The sequence below is a fragment of the Balaenoptera acutorostrata genome, chromosome X (assembly GCF_949987535.1).
Source record: "Balaenoptera acutorostrata chromosome X, mBalAcu1.1, whole genome shotgun sequence".
NCBI lineage: Eukaryota > Metazoa > Chordata > Mammalia > Artiodactyla > Balaenopteridae > Balaenoptera > Balaenoptera acutorostrata.
Window position 1 is genome coordinate 103,166,452 of NC_080085.1, and position 19,082 is coordinate 103,185,533.

At 36.1% G+C, this 19,082-nt stretch overlaps 1 protein-coding gene across 10 annotated transcripts in view; it reads right to left on the reverse strand.

Annotated features, from left to right (window-relative positions):
• KLHL13 (kelch like family member 13) overlaps positions 1–19,082 on the reverse strand; it is a 185,314-nt gene that overhangs the window by 24,902 nt on the left and 141,330 nt on the right. For all 10 annotated transcript variants that reach the window (XM_007178368.3, XM_057538982.1, XM_057538977.1 and 7 more), the window contains one exon: positions 13,509–13,650. In XM_007178368.3, coding sequence (XP_007178430.1) covers positions 13,509–13,650 — 142 coding nt within the window. The remainder of the gene's footprint in view (positions 1–13,508; positions 13,651–19,082) is intronic.

Sequence of the window (19,082 nt, forward strand, 5' to 3'; positions counted from 1 at the left end):
ATTGTGCCTAGAGTGCTTATTTGTGGTAAACTGTACAGGCTAAGATGAGAGAAGAGGAATTGAACCAGGGTTTGGGGGGAAAAGGTTGGCTCCCAAGGGCTTGGCTTTTTTCTCCTTCAGATAAATTTCAGGTTTAAAAAATGTAGATATATGTTTGTTGTAAAAGTACAGAAGGATAAAAATTGAAAACTAAAGTCCACCTCTTCTACTTACTAAGAGTAACTACTGTTAACAGTTTAGTATATATACTTCCAGGCCACTTTCTACACATATGCGTATAGGAGTTTTTAAAGTAGGATACTACACTTACTGTTATGCATCTTTTTTGGGGAGGGGGGGGCCCTCCGGGCCGCACAGCACGTGGGATCCTAGTTCCCCAACCAGGGATAGAACCTGCGCCCCTGCAGTGGAAGCACGGAATCTCAACCACTGGACCGCCAGGGAAGTCCCCTGTTCCGCATTTTTAAAATTCACCTGAGCGCGTAACACGGACAGCCCTCTGTCTCAGTACACACAAATCCACTTCATTCTTTTTAGTGGATGCACAGAATTTCATGGGGTATGGGGCCTACCATAATTATTCATCCATTCCTCACTTTTGGTCTCTCAACTTTTGCTATTACAAGCAATGCTGCAATGATCTTCCTTGTACATATACTTACTTGTGTGAGTAGATCTGTGGGAGATATTCCTAGAAGTGGAATTGTTGGTTTAAACAATATATACTTTTAAAGTTTTAATAGCTACTGGCAAGTTAAAGCATACAGTTTATCTTGGGAAATTTATCATACCTTGGGTACTGGCAAAAAAGAGAGATGTCAAGATACCCATCAGATGAAACTAGGTACAGTATGCCGCCTTACTTTATTTTTATTCAGCAAATAACTTTTGAATCTTCCTCTCTAAGGTATATGTAGATAATATCTTTGAAAGGCAATCATGGCTTCTTCAGTCAAAAGCAATGATTGTATCTAATCAGTTATTTTCTTCCACTAAAAAAAACCCCAAAAACCTTCTCGGCTCATTTGCTGGCCCTCCTGCCTTTAAAATATTCCTACAAATATTTTATACTGAGAATTGAGTAATGTCAGTAGGCTTCTTTCCTACTATTTATTATTCCTTCTTTTCCCCTTTGAAAAAAGGCATGGCTAATGTTTCCTGCATCGTTACCTGTGTCATTTCTCATTTGGTCCATATTCCATTAAAACTGCTTGTTGAGGTTTGTATTCAATCTTTAAAATCTCGACAGTTCAGCTAAGACACCAGGAGCTTTTACCCTCTTCGCAGATTTGATCATTTTGCTTCCGTTTGCACTATTAAAAAAAAAAATCCTCTAACAATTCTCAGTATAATCTGGCGTCCCCACAGAAAGGAAGCTGAGGCTCCTAGACCACTTTTATCACATTCTGAGTATTTTCTATCCTAAGCTTAATTTATCTACCTTTGGCAAATTGTCTGCTTTTGAGAGGTTTTGCATTTGTTTTCACCGCATGTAAAGTAGTTTCCCTTTCTATACATTTCATAACCTTTATTTTCAAATGCACAAATAATCCCACTATCCAATTCCAAATTTGCTAATTTTATCCCTGATTATTGCTGTCCTTAACCAAATAAGATCTGTCAATTCAGACTGTTTTCATACAGACCTAAATATCTTGTTTGCATGTTGTTATCTGTACTATCCCAGCTGTGTCTAAAGAGAAAAAAACTAAAGTTCCTTTACAACATACTTTGTCGTACAGAAGTACACAGTCGTTTTTCTAAACAACTTTTATACTCTAATCTTGTGAAGAATGTACACATGAAAAGAAGTGGGGCGGGGGGAACTTCACTGGTGGTTAAGACTGCACCTCCAATGCAAGGGGCGCGGGTTTGATTCCTGGTCGGGGAACTAAGATCCCACATGCTGCGCAGCGCATCCAAGAAAATATAAAAGTAATAAAAAATTAAAAAATAAAAATAAGAAAAAGGGGGGTCATTCTCTTCCACAATTCTCATCTGCCCTCTGTACATCTACCTTTTGCTTTCACTGTTATAATCTTTCCCCCTATTTAACTCTAGGAAGATTCTTGAAGATACCTTGCACACTTAAAATGTATCCTTTTATTATAAAATCATTTTCTTCCACCAAATTTGTACTGATTCCTCTTGCCAGAATTCTGTAAACATTTTTGTCTATTTCTGCATGCTAATCCACGATATACAGATACAGCTGTGTTTTATGCAAAATTGCTCAAAGTTTCCCATTAGTCTTTTTGGAGTGTCTTTAAACTGTTTCTACTGCTTTAAACTCAACTTCTTTCTAGCTCAATCCTTATCTTAGTTCTCTATTTTTCTATTTTTTCTGAGCCTTGGGTTCTATTTATGAGGGGATTGTTGTCTGTTCTCAATTTCTTTACTCTATTATTTCCCTTTCCCTCTTCTATTAACATCCCCATATCTTCTTTTTTATTTCTTCTTCACATCCTTTTAGGGAAAAAATAAGCATTAAGAAAAAGGTTCTTAAAAAAAAGGTTCTTCTCTTCTCTGTAGTAAATTTACCTAATATATCAAAACTTCAAATACTATTAAATAGAGGGAGGTACATATGTCATACTCTGAAGGACTGAAACATTTTAAATGAGTTTGATAAATTTTTAAATGGTCACGATAAAACAGAGGAGGGTATGCACTGACATGACACAACTATAATATAGAAACCTGATGAGCTACAAATGATGTATACCAAAAGTTGGTTGGATGTCAACAGCTTTCAAAATAAATATAATGCTACTGTGGAAAAAAAGGTACACTGACACTCTCAGGTATTAAAAAGTAATCTGATAAGCAAATCTTTCCACTAAATTCTGCATTGGCAATAACTTACTAGCAGATTATATCTAGTTTTGATCAGTGTAATTTCGAAAAGGAAGTGGAATAAAAAGGAAATGCATCCTAAGAAGAGCAATAAAAATTATTAACGTTAAAATTGTTTTATGAACAAAGATTAAGGAACTAAAAGAAGAGAAGGTAGAAGAATAGGTTTACTCCAATCTTTAAGTAAATGTAATGTATTTGATCAAAGCAATACCACAGTCATGTTTTTATGAGACACTGTTCATTTCACTCAGAGGACAGAAAAGGAACAGATATTAATTAAACTCTATTCTCATTATATAACACTGCTTGGAGTTTAAAAACTGCTAATGGCTTTCTATCACTGCATTATATCATTATATAAGGCTTTAAAGACTTCTCTAATCTGGCCCCAACTCAACTGTTCAACCTTATTTTTCATTATTTCCCTAAGTATGCTGACCCATCTTATCAGGTTGTTCTCCAGACTACCTCATTGGTAAAAACCCAGGCTTACTCCTTTTCCAGTACCTTTATTTATGCCAATTTATTGTGCTAAATTATGCTATTTTATTCTATTTTTCACATAGAATATCCTTCAAAGCCGAGTTCAAATTTGACCTCCTATGTAAAGCTATCTCTAACCAAATCTCTAAAAGACTTAGGCATCTGGAGTCTGTAATTAAATTTAGCATTTAATTACAGCTGACCCTTGAACAACATGGGTTTGAACTGCACAGATCCACTTACATGTGAATTTCTTTCAATAGTAAATATTGATACTACAGTACTACATGATCTGCGATTGGCTGAGTCTGCAGATGCAGAACTGCGGATACGTAGGGCCGACTGCATGGAGGGCTGGCACTCCTAACCCCCGCATTGTACAAGGGTCAATGTATAGCCCATAGATTTCTGTTTCCAGCAAAGATGAAGTAACAGGGAGTGGATTTACCTTACTTCTTTTTTATTTTTTAATTTTTTTTTATTTTTATTTTTTACCTTACTTCTTGAAACAACTCAAAATCAGGCAAAATATATAAAAAATAATAGTTTCAGGCTGGATGAAGGAGAGGATCTGTGAAAGAGAGAAACAACTTAGCGGAGCCCCATGATTGTTTATGGCCTGGAGTTTCCAGAGGTACAGGGAGTGGGAACCCAGGCGAAGCCCAGCATTTTCCCAGGGTTGAGTGTCTTAGGGCAGCTAGGTTTGTAGGGCAGAATACAAGAGGGGAGCTCTGCACAGAGAGAGGGCTATGGAGATCTAAAAACAATCCCCCCTCAAGTATATAGATGAGTACTGATGAGTGCATTTGTCTGGGGCAAAGAACCACCTAAAAGGAGCACAGAGAACACTCTTCAAGGTTCACCAAATGCTGGAAACAGATCCTATTCAAACCACAAGACTGGTAATCTCATAATGCTAGGGTTTTGGGTAAAGAACTCAAAAGGATTTGTCTCAGTACTGGGAAAAAGTTTGCTCTAGAATAAGTGTGAGGTTCCACCTCACAAAGCTTAAAAATAAATAGAAAATACGTTAATGAAAACAGAAGAACTGGGGAAGAAATCAGAATGGAAAGTACCACCAAACTCATGGTGAGTCCCCACCCTACTCCCTACTTTTCCCCCCAGTGTACCCGAGCCTGGACTTAAGGCATCATATAACCTGGAGGCAGTCATCTGAGAGCAGACTAAGAAAGCTCTACTTCTGGCTGGAAGAGCAAGAAAAGGGATTCTGAAAGCTCACAGGGAATGGAGAAAGATCCATTTTACTTTTTTTCCCTCTGTTTTCCTCTGAGCCCCAATCCCCAGGCAATTCCAAGGCACTGGTGGCAACAGTGACAGTCGTTAACAGTGGTGACAGCAAATTCCTAAAATTCTGAGAGGAATCTTTTTTGATCAGATGAAGCCCCAGCTTTCAGGCCAGAGGACCATAAGGAGAGCCCTACAGAACTGGAAAGTACTGGGGAGATGGTGGAGATGGAGGGTCAGGAAAAAGAGACCCCACAAAGTTCCACACCGTGGAATACTGCTTAACAATAAAAAGGAATAGACTATTGATACACACAACAAAGTAAATGGATCTCGAAGATATTACACAAAGTAAAAGAAGCCACTCTCAAGAGCTCACAGACTGTATGATGTCATTTATATAATATTCTCAAAAGACAAAAACACAGTGACAGAAAACAGATCAGTAGTATCCAGGGCTTAGAGGTAGGGATAAGTGTGACTACCAAGTGTAACAAGAGAGCATGTTAGGATAATAGAACAGTCCTGCATCTTAATTGTGGTGATGATTACATGAAACAGTATATCTATGAAAACTCACATACGTATAGATCAATTTAAAAAAATCAGTTTTACTGTATGTTAGTTAAAAATAAAAAGTAAAAAGATGGCAAAAGATATGCCAAGCTAACACGAATTAAGAAACCTGGCATGACTATAATATCAGACAAAATAGATTTCAGAGCAAAGACTATTATCAGTCTGATGAAAGATCTCAGCTTCCTCAAGAAACTAGAAAGAGCAGAGCAAATTAATTCCAAATTAAGCAGGAGAATGGAAATAATAAAGATCAAAGTGGAGATGAATGAAATATAAAACAGAAAAATAGAGGAATGTTTAAAAAGCAACCAAAAAGCTGGTTCTTTGAGAAGATTCATACATCTGATAAAACTCCAGCCAGGCTGATTAGGGGGAAAAAAACGGAGAAAATACAAATTATCAATAACAGCATTGAGAGAGGTGATATCAGTAGAGACTCTACAAATATTAAAAGGATAACAAGAAAATATGAACAACTGTATGCCCATAAATTTGACAACTCAGTTGAAATGGACAAATTCTTTGAAAGACACAAGCTGCTAATAATTATTCTAGAAGAAATAGATAAACTGAGTAGCCATATATATACTATAAAACTGAATTTTCACTGGTTAATTCTACCTTACATTTAAGGAAGAAATAACACCAATTCTACAAAAACAGATCCAGAAACTTAAAAGGCGGAAACATGTCCCAATTCATTCTACAAGGCCATTATTATCCTACCAAAACCAGACAAAGATAATCAAAGAAAACTAAGACCAAAGACCCTCATGACCATAGATGCAAAAATTCCTACTGTTTTAGCAAATCAAATTTAATAATATATAAAAAGGATAATATATCATGAGCAAGTGGGGTTTATTCCTATAATGCATGGTTGCTTTAGCATTCAAAAATCAATTAATATAATTCACATTATTAATAGACTAAAAAAGAAAAATGATAAGATCATCTCAATAGGTGCGAAAAAGCATTTGACAAAATCCAACATCAATTTCTGATTTGAAAAAAAAAAAAAAACTCTCAGCAAACTAGGAACAGAAAGAAACTTCCTCAAATCTATACCTAACCTAACATCACACTTAATGGTGAAAGAATGAATGCATTCCCCCTAGTATTAGGACAAAGCAAGAATGTACACTCTGATCACTTCTATTCAACATTTTTCTGGAGTTTCTACCCAGTGCAATAAGGCAAGAAAAAGAAATAAGAGGCATCAGACTGGAAAGGAAGAAATAAAACTATCTTTATTTATAGGCAAAATGGTTGTCTATGTAGAAAATCCTAGAGAATCTACAAAAAAGTTTCTAGAACTAATAAGTCAGTTTTTCAAGGTTGCAAGATACAAGATGAATAATCAGTAACAAACAATAGTTTTATATACTAGCAACAATCAGAAATTGAAAGTATGTATTTGAGCATATTTAACTCTTGGTTGGTATGCACTGGTCCTCTCTATCACTTAAAACATGCTAAATATCAAAACAACAAAAAAACTAATTTGAAAGAGCAGGGTAATAATACACTAAAGTGGCCTAAAAGGAAAGGTGGTAGACTCTCTTCCAACTTATATACTAAAGATACACACTCAAATGGAAGTGTCCCCAAGAAAGTATCCCCAAGTATCCCCAAGAAAGTATCCCCAAGTATCCCCAAGTAACCCTGAAGAACTATCCCCAAGAAAAATTATATATTCATTCCTCTATATTCTAGGTGACATTCAGGAAACTGAAATAAAGAAATAAAAAGTATCATTTTAATAAAACTTCAACAATCTGGATTATTCAAGCTCTTCTTTTATAAAATATAACTTATTCTAAAATCGTTATGCCTTTCTTATGTTAATAATATATTTTAAAACTTGTTTATCTTATGATCATAAAACTTTTAAATAGGGTACAGTTCATCAACATGACACGATCAGCAACCCAAACGTTTACCTTAGGATAAGTATTTCATGAGGTTAGCCCACTGGAAAGCAATGCAAGTTAATTTGTATAGGCTCTTGAGAAAAGCCATTTCTTTAGCAGTCTATTACATAGATAATAACTTGAGACAATACAACCAAATCTGTCATTGACTTTACAACTAAAGTTGGACAGAGAAAATAAATAGGTAAAATGGAGGACAGTATGGAAGAGCAATCTGATAGGCACCAATCTTAACATGAGAAAATATCCATTAGGCGTCTAGACATCTGGAGCCAGGAGGCATTTTCAAGCTTGATAGGCTGAAACATGGTACTCTACTTATGGCCTCCTTGTCCTAACAGGGATGCTTCCAAATGGCAGTTAACATTTTTTCTCTATGGTCCCCCCATTCACCCCCATTTTGACAGGGGAAGGGAAGAAGGGCAGGCAGGCATGAAGACACTCTGTGTAATTCTGTTATTTCTATTAAGAATAAAATCTTTACTGTATCGTTCGTGCCAAATTATCTTTTAGCCTTTAATATATCTTTTTATACTTATATTCAGTGAAAACTTAATATTTAAAGACATTAAAAAGAGAATAGATTTTAGAGCAAGATTAGAAGAAATACAAATTTACATTTAGAAAACCTGTGTTCAAGTCCTGGTTTTTGTCCCTTAGTGGGCAAGTAAATTTGGGCAAACCTTCTAACTTCCCTGAGCTTCAGTTTCCCAATCTATAAAATGGGGATAATAATTCTTGCCTTTTCTACCTCACAAAATTGTTTCACATATTAATGAGGCAAGCATATGTGAAAGTGACTTATAAGTGCTATCCAAATTCATTTATACCATAAACAATATCAATAAGAGCAGCAAAAAGCATTGAGTACTTCCTCTGTGCCAGGTACTGGGCTAGGCTCTTTATATGTATTATCCCTTTCAATGATAATAATAATATTAATAAATAACAATAATTATAATCTATTGACATTTATTAATCATTCACCACGTGCCCCAGCACTAGATCACACGCAGACAGAAACAACAAATTAGACTCTAGATCTTGCGGATCTCACTGATAGGTGATATTGATGGGCTAAGAGGGGGGTAAAGCAGAAGCTGTTAACTCTGCCTAGGTTACACAAATTCCAGCTTTAAAAGGCATTGAAATTAGCTGTCAGAAGAACAGATCCATGGGAGAAACTGTTTTCAGACATCTCACTCTGCAGAATTACCCACTGCATAACTGTAGTGGGAAGAATGTGAGTTTAGGCCGAAACTGGAATTCCAGTTTTACCGCTTACCATTTAAGATGGATCATTATGAATAAATAGGGGTTTACCAGACCAGGAAATTTAAGGAAGGGCATTCCAGGGAGAAGGGCATTCCAGGGAGAAGGGCATTCCAGGGAGAAGGGCATTCCAGGGAGAAGGGCATTCCAGGGAGAAGGGATGAGTGCAAAGGCACTTAAGTGTAAAAGAATAACATATTTTAGAGAATAATGAAAAATCCGAAGTCTTCCAGAAATTTGCCTTGACTATCTGTCCCATTAACTCTACTAAGGTAGAGCAGTAGCAAAGATCATATGGTTGAATGGATAAAGGATTGAAGATTGGCAGAGTAGTTATGGAAGGCCAATAAGGGACCACAAAACTGAAGGTGCTGGGAGAAAATACTTGCAAATCATGTATCTACTAGGGGATTTGTGTCTAGAATATATAAAGAACTCTTACCACTGAATAATAAAGAGATAAATAACTCAACTAAAAAAATGGAGAACTGACCTGAAGAGACAGTTCTCCAAAGATGATATACAAATGGCCATAAGCAAAAATGAAAAGATGCTCAATATCATTAGCACTCAGGGAAATACAAATCAAAACTGTAAGATACCACTTCACACCTTCTAGTATGGCAATAATCAAAAAGATAGATAACACATGTTGGCAAGAATATAGAAAAATTGGAATCCTCATACTTTACGGATGGGAATGTAAAATACAGTCACTTGGGAAAACACCCTGGCAGTTGTTCAAAAGATTAAACAGAATGATATATCACCCAGCAATTCCACTCCTAGGTTATATACAAAAGATAGATGAAAACATGTCCATACAGACACACACACGAATGTTCACAGCATGATTATTCACAATAGCCAAAAAGTGGAAACAACCCAAATGTCCATGAATGGATGAATGGATTTTTATAAAAGTGGTATATCCATACAACGGAATATTATTTAGTCATAAAAAGGTAAGAAGTACTGATGCATACTATAGTGTGGAGGAACCTTGAAAACACCATCCTAAGTAAAAGAAACCAGTCACAAAAGACCATATATTGTATAATTCCATTTACATGAAATATATAGAATAGGTAAAACTATAGAGATAGATGATAGTAGACTAATGATCGTCTAGGGTTAGGAAAGGGGTTGGGGGTAGATGGGGAATGACTACTAATGGATACATACAAGGTGATAATATAGATGAAAATTAAAGTTGTTACTTTAAAAAAATGAAGATGCTAAGAAGGGTATGATTTGATGAATCACCACAGGATGGGGTTTAAAAGATGTTAACAACCTGGGATAACAGGGTGAAGCCAAAGGATGGACGTTTTCCATGAGAAGTAACCACAGTTGTAGCAGTAGTAAAGGAGTGAGGGAAGTGAAATAATTCTTGATTTCACCAATTACTACTCAAGCAAACCCTGGTTAATCTTCCTTACTTGAGTAAAAGTATTTTGCACTGCTAACTCCATCACGAATTCTCCTGGAATTTGTTCAGAATTCTAGGAATTCAAGCCTATCAGGTATCAAAATTATTTCCAGGCACTTTCTTTGACAGCCTAGTTTCCTGAAGCCTATTCAGTGGAGACAGTCTGCTGGAGCAGATCAAGCCAACCAGATGGACACCTTCTTTGGCACACCCATCACTTCCGATCAACGTCTCCTCTGACACCTTCCCTGTTTGGCTCAAATGGAAGGAAAATAAGTGGATATTTATTATGCACCTTACTTTCCCATAAATTGTGACATTTAATCCTCACATCCACTACGCACATTACCGATAAGGAAACTGGCCCGTAGGGGATAAAGACTTTCCCAAAGTCACATAACTAGCTGGTAAGTGGTAAAACTAGGATTCCACTTTTAGCCTAAACTCATGTCCTTCCCACTGTAGTTGTGCACTAGGGTATCCTTCAAAGTGAGACTTCTTTAAATAGTTTCTCCCCATGGATCTGTTCCCCTGACAGCTACTTTCAATGCCTTTTGAAGCTGGAGCTTGTGTGATTGCTAATTTTAAAACAATGATAACATTTACACATTAAACACTTCTCTAGCTTGTTCCCTTGACAACCATACACCTAAGATTAGATACCAAAAAAACCCAGTCTCTGTTGGTGCTTGGACTTAAAAAATCTCAGTTAGTGAGAACATAATTTTTAATAGACTTTTAAAGAGAGCATACAATGTTTTTCAATAGCAATATGGAGTGGTACCTCTACACCACCACAGAAAATATTATAACATAAAAAATCAGTTGAAGAAAGAATGAACTCTCGGGTTACTTTCACATCTCCATTCCTACCACCAGCCTAGACCAACAAAGGCCAAGCTAAAACGTGACAGAGCTAAGGGTTCTAAGACCCAGCTACAACTGTTTGGTCACCATTATATTTTTTAAATTACACAGGTTAGACACAAAAATATTTCCATAGTAAAAAAAATTAAACAGTGCAGGATTACCCAGAGCAAAAAGTGTAAGACATCATTCACCAGCCTCCCTAATGTTTCCAGACCTTTTGCTATGCATTTACATGCATGTATATGTATACATATTGTATATTATTTCTACAAATAGACAGGATTATACAATATATATTGCCCTGTTACTTTTTTTTAAGCAGCTTTATTAAGATATAACTAACATACCATACAATACACCCATTTTTTTTTAACTTATTATTTTATATTGGGGTATAGTTGATTAACAGTGTTGTGTAAGTTTCAGGTGTACAACAAAGTGATTCAGTTATACATATACATGTATCTATTCTTTTTTAAATTCTTTTTCCAATTAGGCTGTTACAGAATATTGAGCAGAGTTCCCTGTGCTATACAGTGGGTCCCTGTTGGTTATCCATTTTAAATATAGCAGTGAGTACATGTCAATCCACCCATTTAAACTGTACAACTCAGTATATGTACAACCATCTCCACAATCAATTTTAGGATATTTTCATCACCTCAAAAAGAAACCCCGCATCCTTTAGCTTTCATCCTTATATCCTCTGATTTTCTCCAATTCTGAGGAATCACTAGTCTATGTTCTCTGTCTCTGTACATTTCCCTATTCTGCAAATTTCGTATGAATGGAATCATGTAAAATTTGGTCTTCGTGACTAGTTTCTTTCACTTAGCATAATGTTTTCCAGGTTAATCCATGTTGTAGCTTGTATCAGAACTTCATTCCCTTATATAGCTGAATAATATTCCATTGTGTAGCTATGCCACAGCTGTCCTATTATTTTTTCATTTAATATTTCCTTTCCATTCAGTACACACAGATCTAGCTCACTCTTTTTAGTGACTGCACAGTATTACACAGTTCTGATGCAACATAATTTAAGTAACCATTTCCCTATTGATGGATATTTAAGCTATTTCCAGTGTGTCCCCATTATAACAATAACTTGTAATCTCTATATGATACATAGGCAGAAAGGGAGAGGCCATCTCTCTTGGTGGAAAAAGGACCCTGCCTCTAGAACAGTGGTTCCAAAAAGTATGTTCCCTGGACCTACAGCATCACCTGGGAACTTGTTAGAAATGCACATTTCTGGGCCCGACCCACAGAGTTTTTGAATCAGAAACTCTGAGATGGGGCCCACTGCTCCCTGTTTAACAAGCCCTTCTCCTTGTGATTCTGATATGCAATAAAATTTGAGGACCACTGTTCTAAATCTCTTTGACTGCACTGCAGTGGCTTTCATTAGTTGGTTTAAGGTAAACTTTAAAAATTAGCAGGACCACAAAAATTGGCTTTAACACATGACTATGGTCATGGATAGGGCAGAAGTATAGTGGAGGGGTAAGTGAGTTTCTATGTTTCTTTAGAGAAAGTACTTTAATATAACAAAAAACCTCTTCCTTTCATGCTTTTCCTAACTGTTTGACCCCTTATTCTCTTCTTCCCGTAATCTTGTAAAACCAACAATTAAACCATTTACATAAACTAAGATACCAGGAGATGGGAAGCTTCTCCTTCCTGACCCTCTCATTTCTGTTGATGATATGATGAACCATAAAACCCAGATCCCATTAGAATTGAAACATTGGAAAAATGAGATTTCAATGAATCACAGATGGGAACTAGAAGAAAATTTAGAAATCTCCCACTCGAGAGTCATAGTTTGGAGATAAGGAAAATGAATCCCAGAGAAATTACATGACACAGCTAGGCCACACAGCAAGTGCAAGCCTCTTTCTCTCATTATGCTATATACTATACTATATACTATATACTGCTGAACTATCATGGTTCTTAACCAAGGATATGCGTTCGTACCAAATTCATCTGGGGAAATTTCTTTAAAAAATATATTTAGAAGGATTTATTTTCCTTAACTTACTAAGCTGAGAAGACTGATATAATTTGACTATATCTAAAAGGAATTTATGGACATCAAGCATTATACTATTGCTCTCTAACTCAGCAACACCCACCGAGGTCAGGGAGTGTCCACAATAGTCAGAAGTACTTGGACTGCTTATCCCTATGTTAAACAGCTCCACATTGCAGGATTTTGGTGTTCTTTTGGCTTTCTATTGTTTTTCTGTCCTCTCCTTTGATGTCAGTTATTACTTCTTGCATGTATCAGTGTGTTTGCGTCCAGCGGCCCTCCCCCCTACTCCCATACCTACAATTGCCAATGTGAGTTGAGACACCAAATAAATACGATCTTGAGAACTATGATAAAGGTGATGGGAAAATAGGTTGTGAGGGAGGAACTAGAAAATTTAATATGGGGACTTTGTGATATTTACCTTGGCTGAGACATAATGAAAAGTCAACGTTGCCAGACACAACATTCTGTAAGAATGTGGCATGAGAGCAAGACCTCCCTTACACAAATGAAACAAAGAATGAACTCAGAATTTTTTTTAACATCAGGAAGGTACGCAGTTTTTCCCCCCTCAAGGTTTCTCCTCTATTTGTTTGCTCTTTGTTTTTTTTATTAATAAACTTTATTTTTAAGAGCAGTTTTTAGGTTCACAGCAAAACTGAGCAGAAAGTACACAGAGTTCCCACAAACCCCCTGTCCACACACAGGCACAACCTCTCCCACTAGTGACATCCCACACCACAAAAACCCTGGGTGGTTTTTAAAGCTATGAATAATGCAACAGTGAGATTACCTGTAACACCACAGAACTGTGGGTATTGCTGGTAAAGATGCGTGTGGTTCCCGCCTTGGAAGACTGCAAATGGGAGGAGAGGCCCATTTCGCTGCTTCCAAGGGACAATTTCATGTGTTGGTCTTCCTCTTCCACTAGAGATCTGAAAAGGTTTTTAAATCAGAAAGAAAAACAAATGAAAACTTGTCATATAATACACAACTGGATGATTTAGAGAAACAGTCACTCTCTGATTATGTGCCAATCATCTGACTATGGAATATACTGAATGTTGTTTCACTGTATTTTAGGCTCATACCATTCTACATCATAGAAGAAATAGATATATATTTGTAAAAAGCTTTCCAAGGTCAGAAGAGATAAATGGGAACTGAGAAATCAACTAAAAGCTGGCTCAAAACTATAATTAAAAAGGGTTTGTTTTTCTAGTGCCAGAGTAATTGTTTTGGTATTGGGTTGTTTAGGTAGCAATACCATCAAATTGTGTTATTCACAGTTAAAATTACTTTGGAATACCTACTTTTAGAAAGATAAAAATAATATTTATCATTTATTGAACAGTCACTATATATCAGGTATTTGCCAAGAAATTTACACACATGATCTCATATAATCCTCAAAACAATCCATTGCAACAGGTATTACTAGTATCTCCTTTTTATTAAGGGTAGGGAAAATGAGCTACAGAAGGGTTAAAAATTACTTACCTAAGGTCACAAAGTTATTAAGGGGACTGCACCAGGATTTGAATCTAAGTTTAGTCTGTTTCCAAACTCCAAAGACCCCGTAAGTAAAAGTCAAAGATTAACTGTGGTATCCTAATACATTACTTCCTCTTGTGTTACTATAGCTCTAATCAACCCCAACTGAACAAAAAAATTTACACATGAAATAATTCCTTTTTCTAGCAGTCTCTCTCACTAAATAATCACTTGGGATTATTTAGCTAAACAGCTACAGTGTAGTGGCCTTTTCATCTTCCCAAACAAACAAATAATAAAAACAATAAACGTAAGCTATGCCCATGTATATATCACATTAGCAATTTTTCAGGGACCATAAAAAGCATTAGAGAACCTGTAGTCAACCTGTAGTTAGTTTCACGGAGAAAATGGCGAAATAATTGTTAAAGGCCTCAGGTTACACTAAAAATTGACCATCGTGGTACAACCTTTCATTATTCCTTAGACTAGGCGGACTTGTGTTTCCTTAAGTATACACTGCTAAAACTGTTTCTGAATCACCTGAGAGCAGGGAGCCCCACAGTTCTGAACGGGTTTGTGCATTCATGATGGGCAGACTGCTAAAATGGACATTAAGAAGGGAGGAAGGAAGAATGGATTTCCAAGTGCTAGAACTCTGCCTTTTTCCTATTTATTTCTAACTTCCCGAAGGTTGAATTATTGGTTTCTCTAACTTGGCTCTATCCAATACCATAAAGATTTCACCTTTTCCCCTACCATACCTATAATCTAAGTTGATCCGTTTTAATAGGAAAAAAAGTTTTACGACCATACCATACTTTTAACAAAGATCCTGCTTTTTGAATTTCAACACCAACCAAATGGCTTTAAATCCTGCAATAATTAGCAAAAATCCTGGCCTTAAGGGTGACATCAATTCTTCTTAACGATATTAGAGCCATAGTATAACCAAAAAACGAATTAATAATATATAACCATGTTTTATTCAACTCTCATGGATATTTAATAAAGAAGAGAATAATTTAAATAAGATTTTAACAAGCATAAAAGAAAATGAATATAGTTTTCCACTAGCTTCAGAAATAGATTTTGAAAAGAAATTACATACATGATATATAGCATACATACATTTGCAGACACTTTTAACCAGCTTTCGCAGACAGACATTTAATTACAGAATCAAATGGAAAAGTGGGAAATAGATTGATGGTGACTGGTATCCCTAACCAGAAAATTTCCATTCATCCAGAATTATTTTAATGGGACATTCAAGCAGAATGCTTCATTAGTTTCTGTATTCCCTGCACAGAACCTGGCACATGAGAGGTTTAATATATGTCATCTGAATGAATACAGAATCTCATTTCTGTGGATCATTCCAGAGACATTTCTTTATCATGCGGTGCTTTAAATGACCATCAATTATCATTTTACAGAACCACAGATGTAAATGGGACAGGAGTAAAGCTGAAACCGCACTGCCCCTATGACATATCCTGGAAATTGTTTGTTTTTTTTTAAAAATAAACTATAGATCACAACTTGTTTCCATGTCATTTGTCTCTTGCTCTTAAAATCGAAAGGCAGAATATAAAAATGCAGCCTTTTCTTGGCAAGATAATATGTCTGGCTTTCTAACTAATTACTTCAAAAGCTAAAGAAGTCTTCACTAAAATCCTCTCCTTCATGACTTCTTATCAACATCTTTTGACTTTTTAACATTCAGAACACTCCCTATTATTTCTGCATCAGTAACAGCACATGTCATGTCAACCCCCTCAGCAGATTCAATATTCCCTTCTATCTCCTTTTCATTAAGTCTATTGACTGGATGTGAAGAGCATTGTTCTTCAACAGTGCAAGGAGGTGAAACCTCTCTGCAAACTCCAAGCCACAATGACACCAAACTATCCTTAAAGGAATGATTATCTGAGTAATTCCAAGAACAAATAACATTTTTAATCTTATCCTTTTCTAAGTCATATGGTTGAAAGCAATAAAAGGAGCAGTGGTTCTCAGTGGGGGGAGGGGCATCAATGTCTGGAGACACTTTACGTGGTCGCAGGGTAGGGGGGCGTTGCTACTCTCATCTAGTGGGATGCTGTTAAACATCCTACAATGCCCAGGAAAGGTCTCCAAGGCAAAGCTGTGCTCAGGCAAAAATTTCAAGAATGCCAAGGTTGAGAAACCCTGGTGCAGAGGGATTAACCTCCTCAGGACAGATTTTCTAAAGAAATTTCATGTCCTAAATAACTTCCCAGTCTGAGAGTTAACTCCATGAGGTAATGCTGGCAGTCAGAAACACAGTAGGATTATTAATTACCACTAACTCCTCCAAGACTGCCTAATAATAGAATACCTCTGCTCTCCTCCAGTCCATCAATTTGAAAAATCAACTGTTTACAGGAGATAAGTAGATAATAGCTTTGAAGTTTATAAGATAATTATGCAGAAAGGCTTTTGTCCTATGTAAACTCATGGAAGAATAATTCCTAAGTCGGCTTTAAACAACTGTTATTTGGAGAGAAAAAAAAAAAACAATTGTTATTTGGATTCACTTTTACATGCCAATTTAGAATCAAGCAAACTCTGTCCAAATAGTCCTATTTCATCAAAACTGTAGAATTATTCATGGGAGAGATTGTGTTCATCAATTTTCTTTTGAAAAATTGAATCTTTTTCTTCCAGCGTCTATATATTGCTACCACACCATTCCCGCCCGCCCCACTACCGCTGGACACATCTTATTTTGTAAACAGTGACCAACCACAGAGCATGAAAGCAATCTTTCACAAAGTGTACATGAGTCACTCAACTGCACTTGCTCAAAGAGAACAATTACTTTTTCGAAGAGCATTAGGTAGAGAGGGAAGCACTGCCTGATGGTCTTACTGAAAGCTCTGCAAAGCTGGTCAAACCAAACATACATAGACCGTGGCATTTCTTTGTACTACTATTTGAAGACAAAGGAAATAGTCTAAGCAATTGTCACATGTTAACAGGGTGATACTAACATTGTAATGTTGCCTCAAAGCCTTCCATATTTAAAAAATTACCCCAAGGGAAACAGGTGTAAATGACATAGGGACACAATTCATAAATATAAAAGTACAAATGATTAACAGATAGAAAAATGTTCAACTCCATTAGTACTCCAGAATATGCAAATTAAAGCAAACCTGTAAACTTATAAAAGAGTAGAGTAGAAGATATACTCTCAAAATTGCTAGTGCAAACATATATTAAGCCCCTGCCATCTGCATGGCATTGTTCACTCATGGATTTTTTAATGAAAAATTTTAAATCATCAAATGTACAAATTCTTTTCCTTTTTACACTGAACATGACAATAAAGGATTGTGTATTACTGGTGGGTGGGCTGCAGCAAGAGTGTTCTGTCAATCTGGTTCAAATATGTTTTCTACAATGAATAGTTCTGTACAGGTAATAGTTTGGTAGATGTTCTATGAAGAACCATGTACTTAGAATTCACTATAGCAGTCGGGTTTGTTGGTATGCCATATGGGGAAGGGAAGAGTATCTCATAATTGCATCATTTGGCTCCAAAGCCTCAAATAGTCTTAGGACACTCATCAGTCTCAATAAAACATGCCGATAGGATACATGCACTTGCAGAAAAAACATACTGCCCAAGACTATAAGAATACATGTCAAGTTGTTCCCTTTACTTTACTTGTTTTTACTTCTGAGGGTAAAAAATAAGTGAATCAGAGAAAAACCACAAAGGTAAAAGTATATCGATGCCTTTAACTTTTCTCTCTTTAGTTCCTGATCAGTTTGACAGCACTTCTTGCTTGTGACTATTACATTACAAAGTGGTTAAACCTGACAATGTATGTAATTCTAATAACATAATGCCACTGTAACAAAAGAACAGGGGTTTCTGAGTTAGTGTCAAAAGTATTATTCAAATACTGCAATTTCCCAGAGTAATAATATTATTCTAACTGAAAGTCAGCGCCAGTGGGTTGGTGTGCAAGAAGAGCAACAATAACAAAACAAAACAAAAATAAAAGTCATGAATGGTATAACAACACAACAAGTCAGGTTGGTTAATCAAGGCACTGACTCATGCTTTACCACCCGTCCCCCAGAAAAATAAAATACATATTTCTCACACTCACAATTTAAAAAGAAAATCAAGAAAAAGGCTTTCTTCAAAGAAGAACTCCCCCGCCATTTGTTTTTCTGCTCTGAAACAGAGAAGTGTCTGCTAGCCGCAGCATTTGCTAAATGAAACATTTCTTGCTATAAAGTTGCATTGGCAGGTGGGGGAAAAATTCAGCCACCTGTTCTCACATTCATTTGAATTTGAGTGCTAAATCCGTCAAGGTATTTCCTTCCCCCATGAGAAATAAATTAAAAACTTAAGATGGTATTAGTCATTTCCCATTGATTTTTCTATAGATTCAAAGTATGCATTCTGCATTGAATTCTAAAGATATTAATAATCTTCCTACCACACAAAATTTAGAATCAACTCTCCTTCACCCCTCCCATCAAAAACTGAATGATACACACACACACATATACACATTCTCTCAATTTCCATTAAGAATAAAAAGGAAGTGTTTTTAAAAATAAGAAGGAAAATTTCCAATTCATGATGTAAGTTAATATATATAAAATAAGCCTGGTATTTTCTTTAAAAGAAAAACACCTTAAAACCTAAAATATTTAAAGATATGTCCCAGGAATTCCCTGGCATGTAGTGGTTAGAACTCTGCGCTTCCACTGCAGGGGTCCTGGGTTCAATCCCTGGTTGGGGAACTAAGATCCCACAAGCCGCACGGCAGGGCCAAAAATAAATAAATAAATAAACTGCTTTAAAAAATAAAAAAATTAAAAA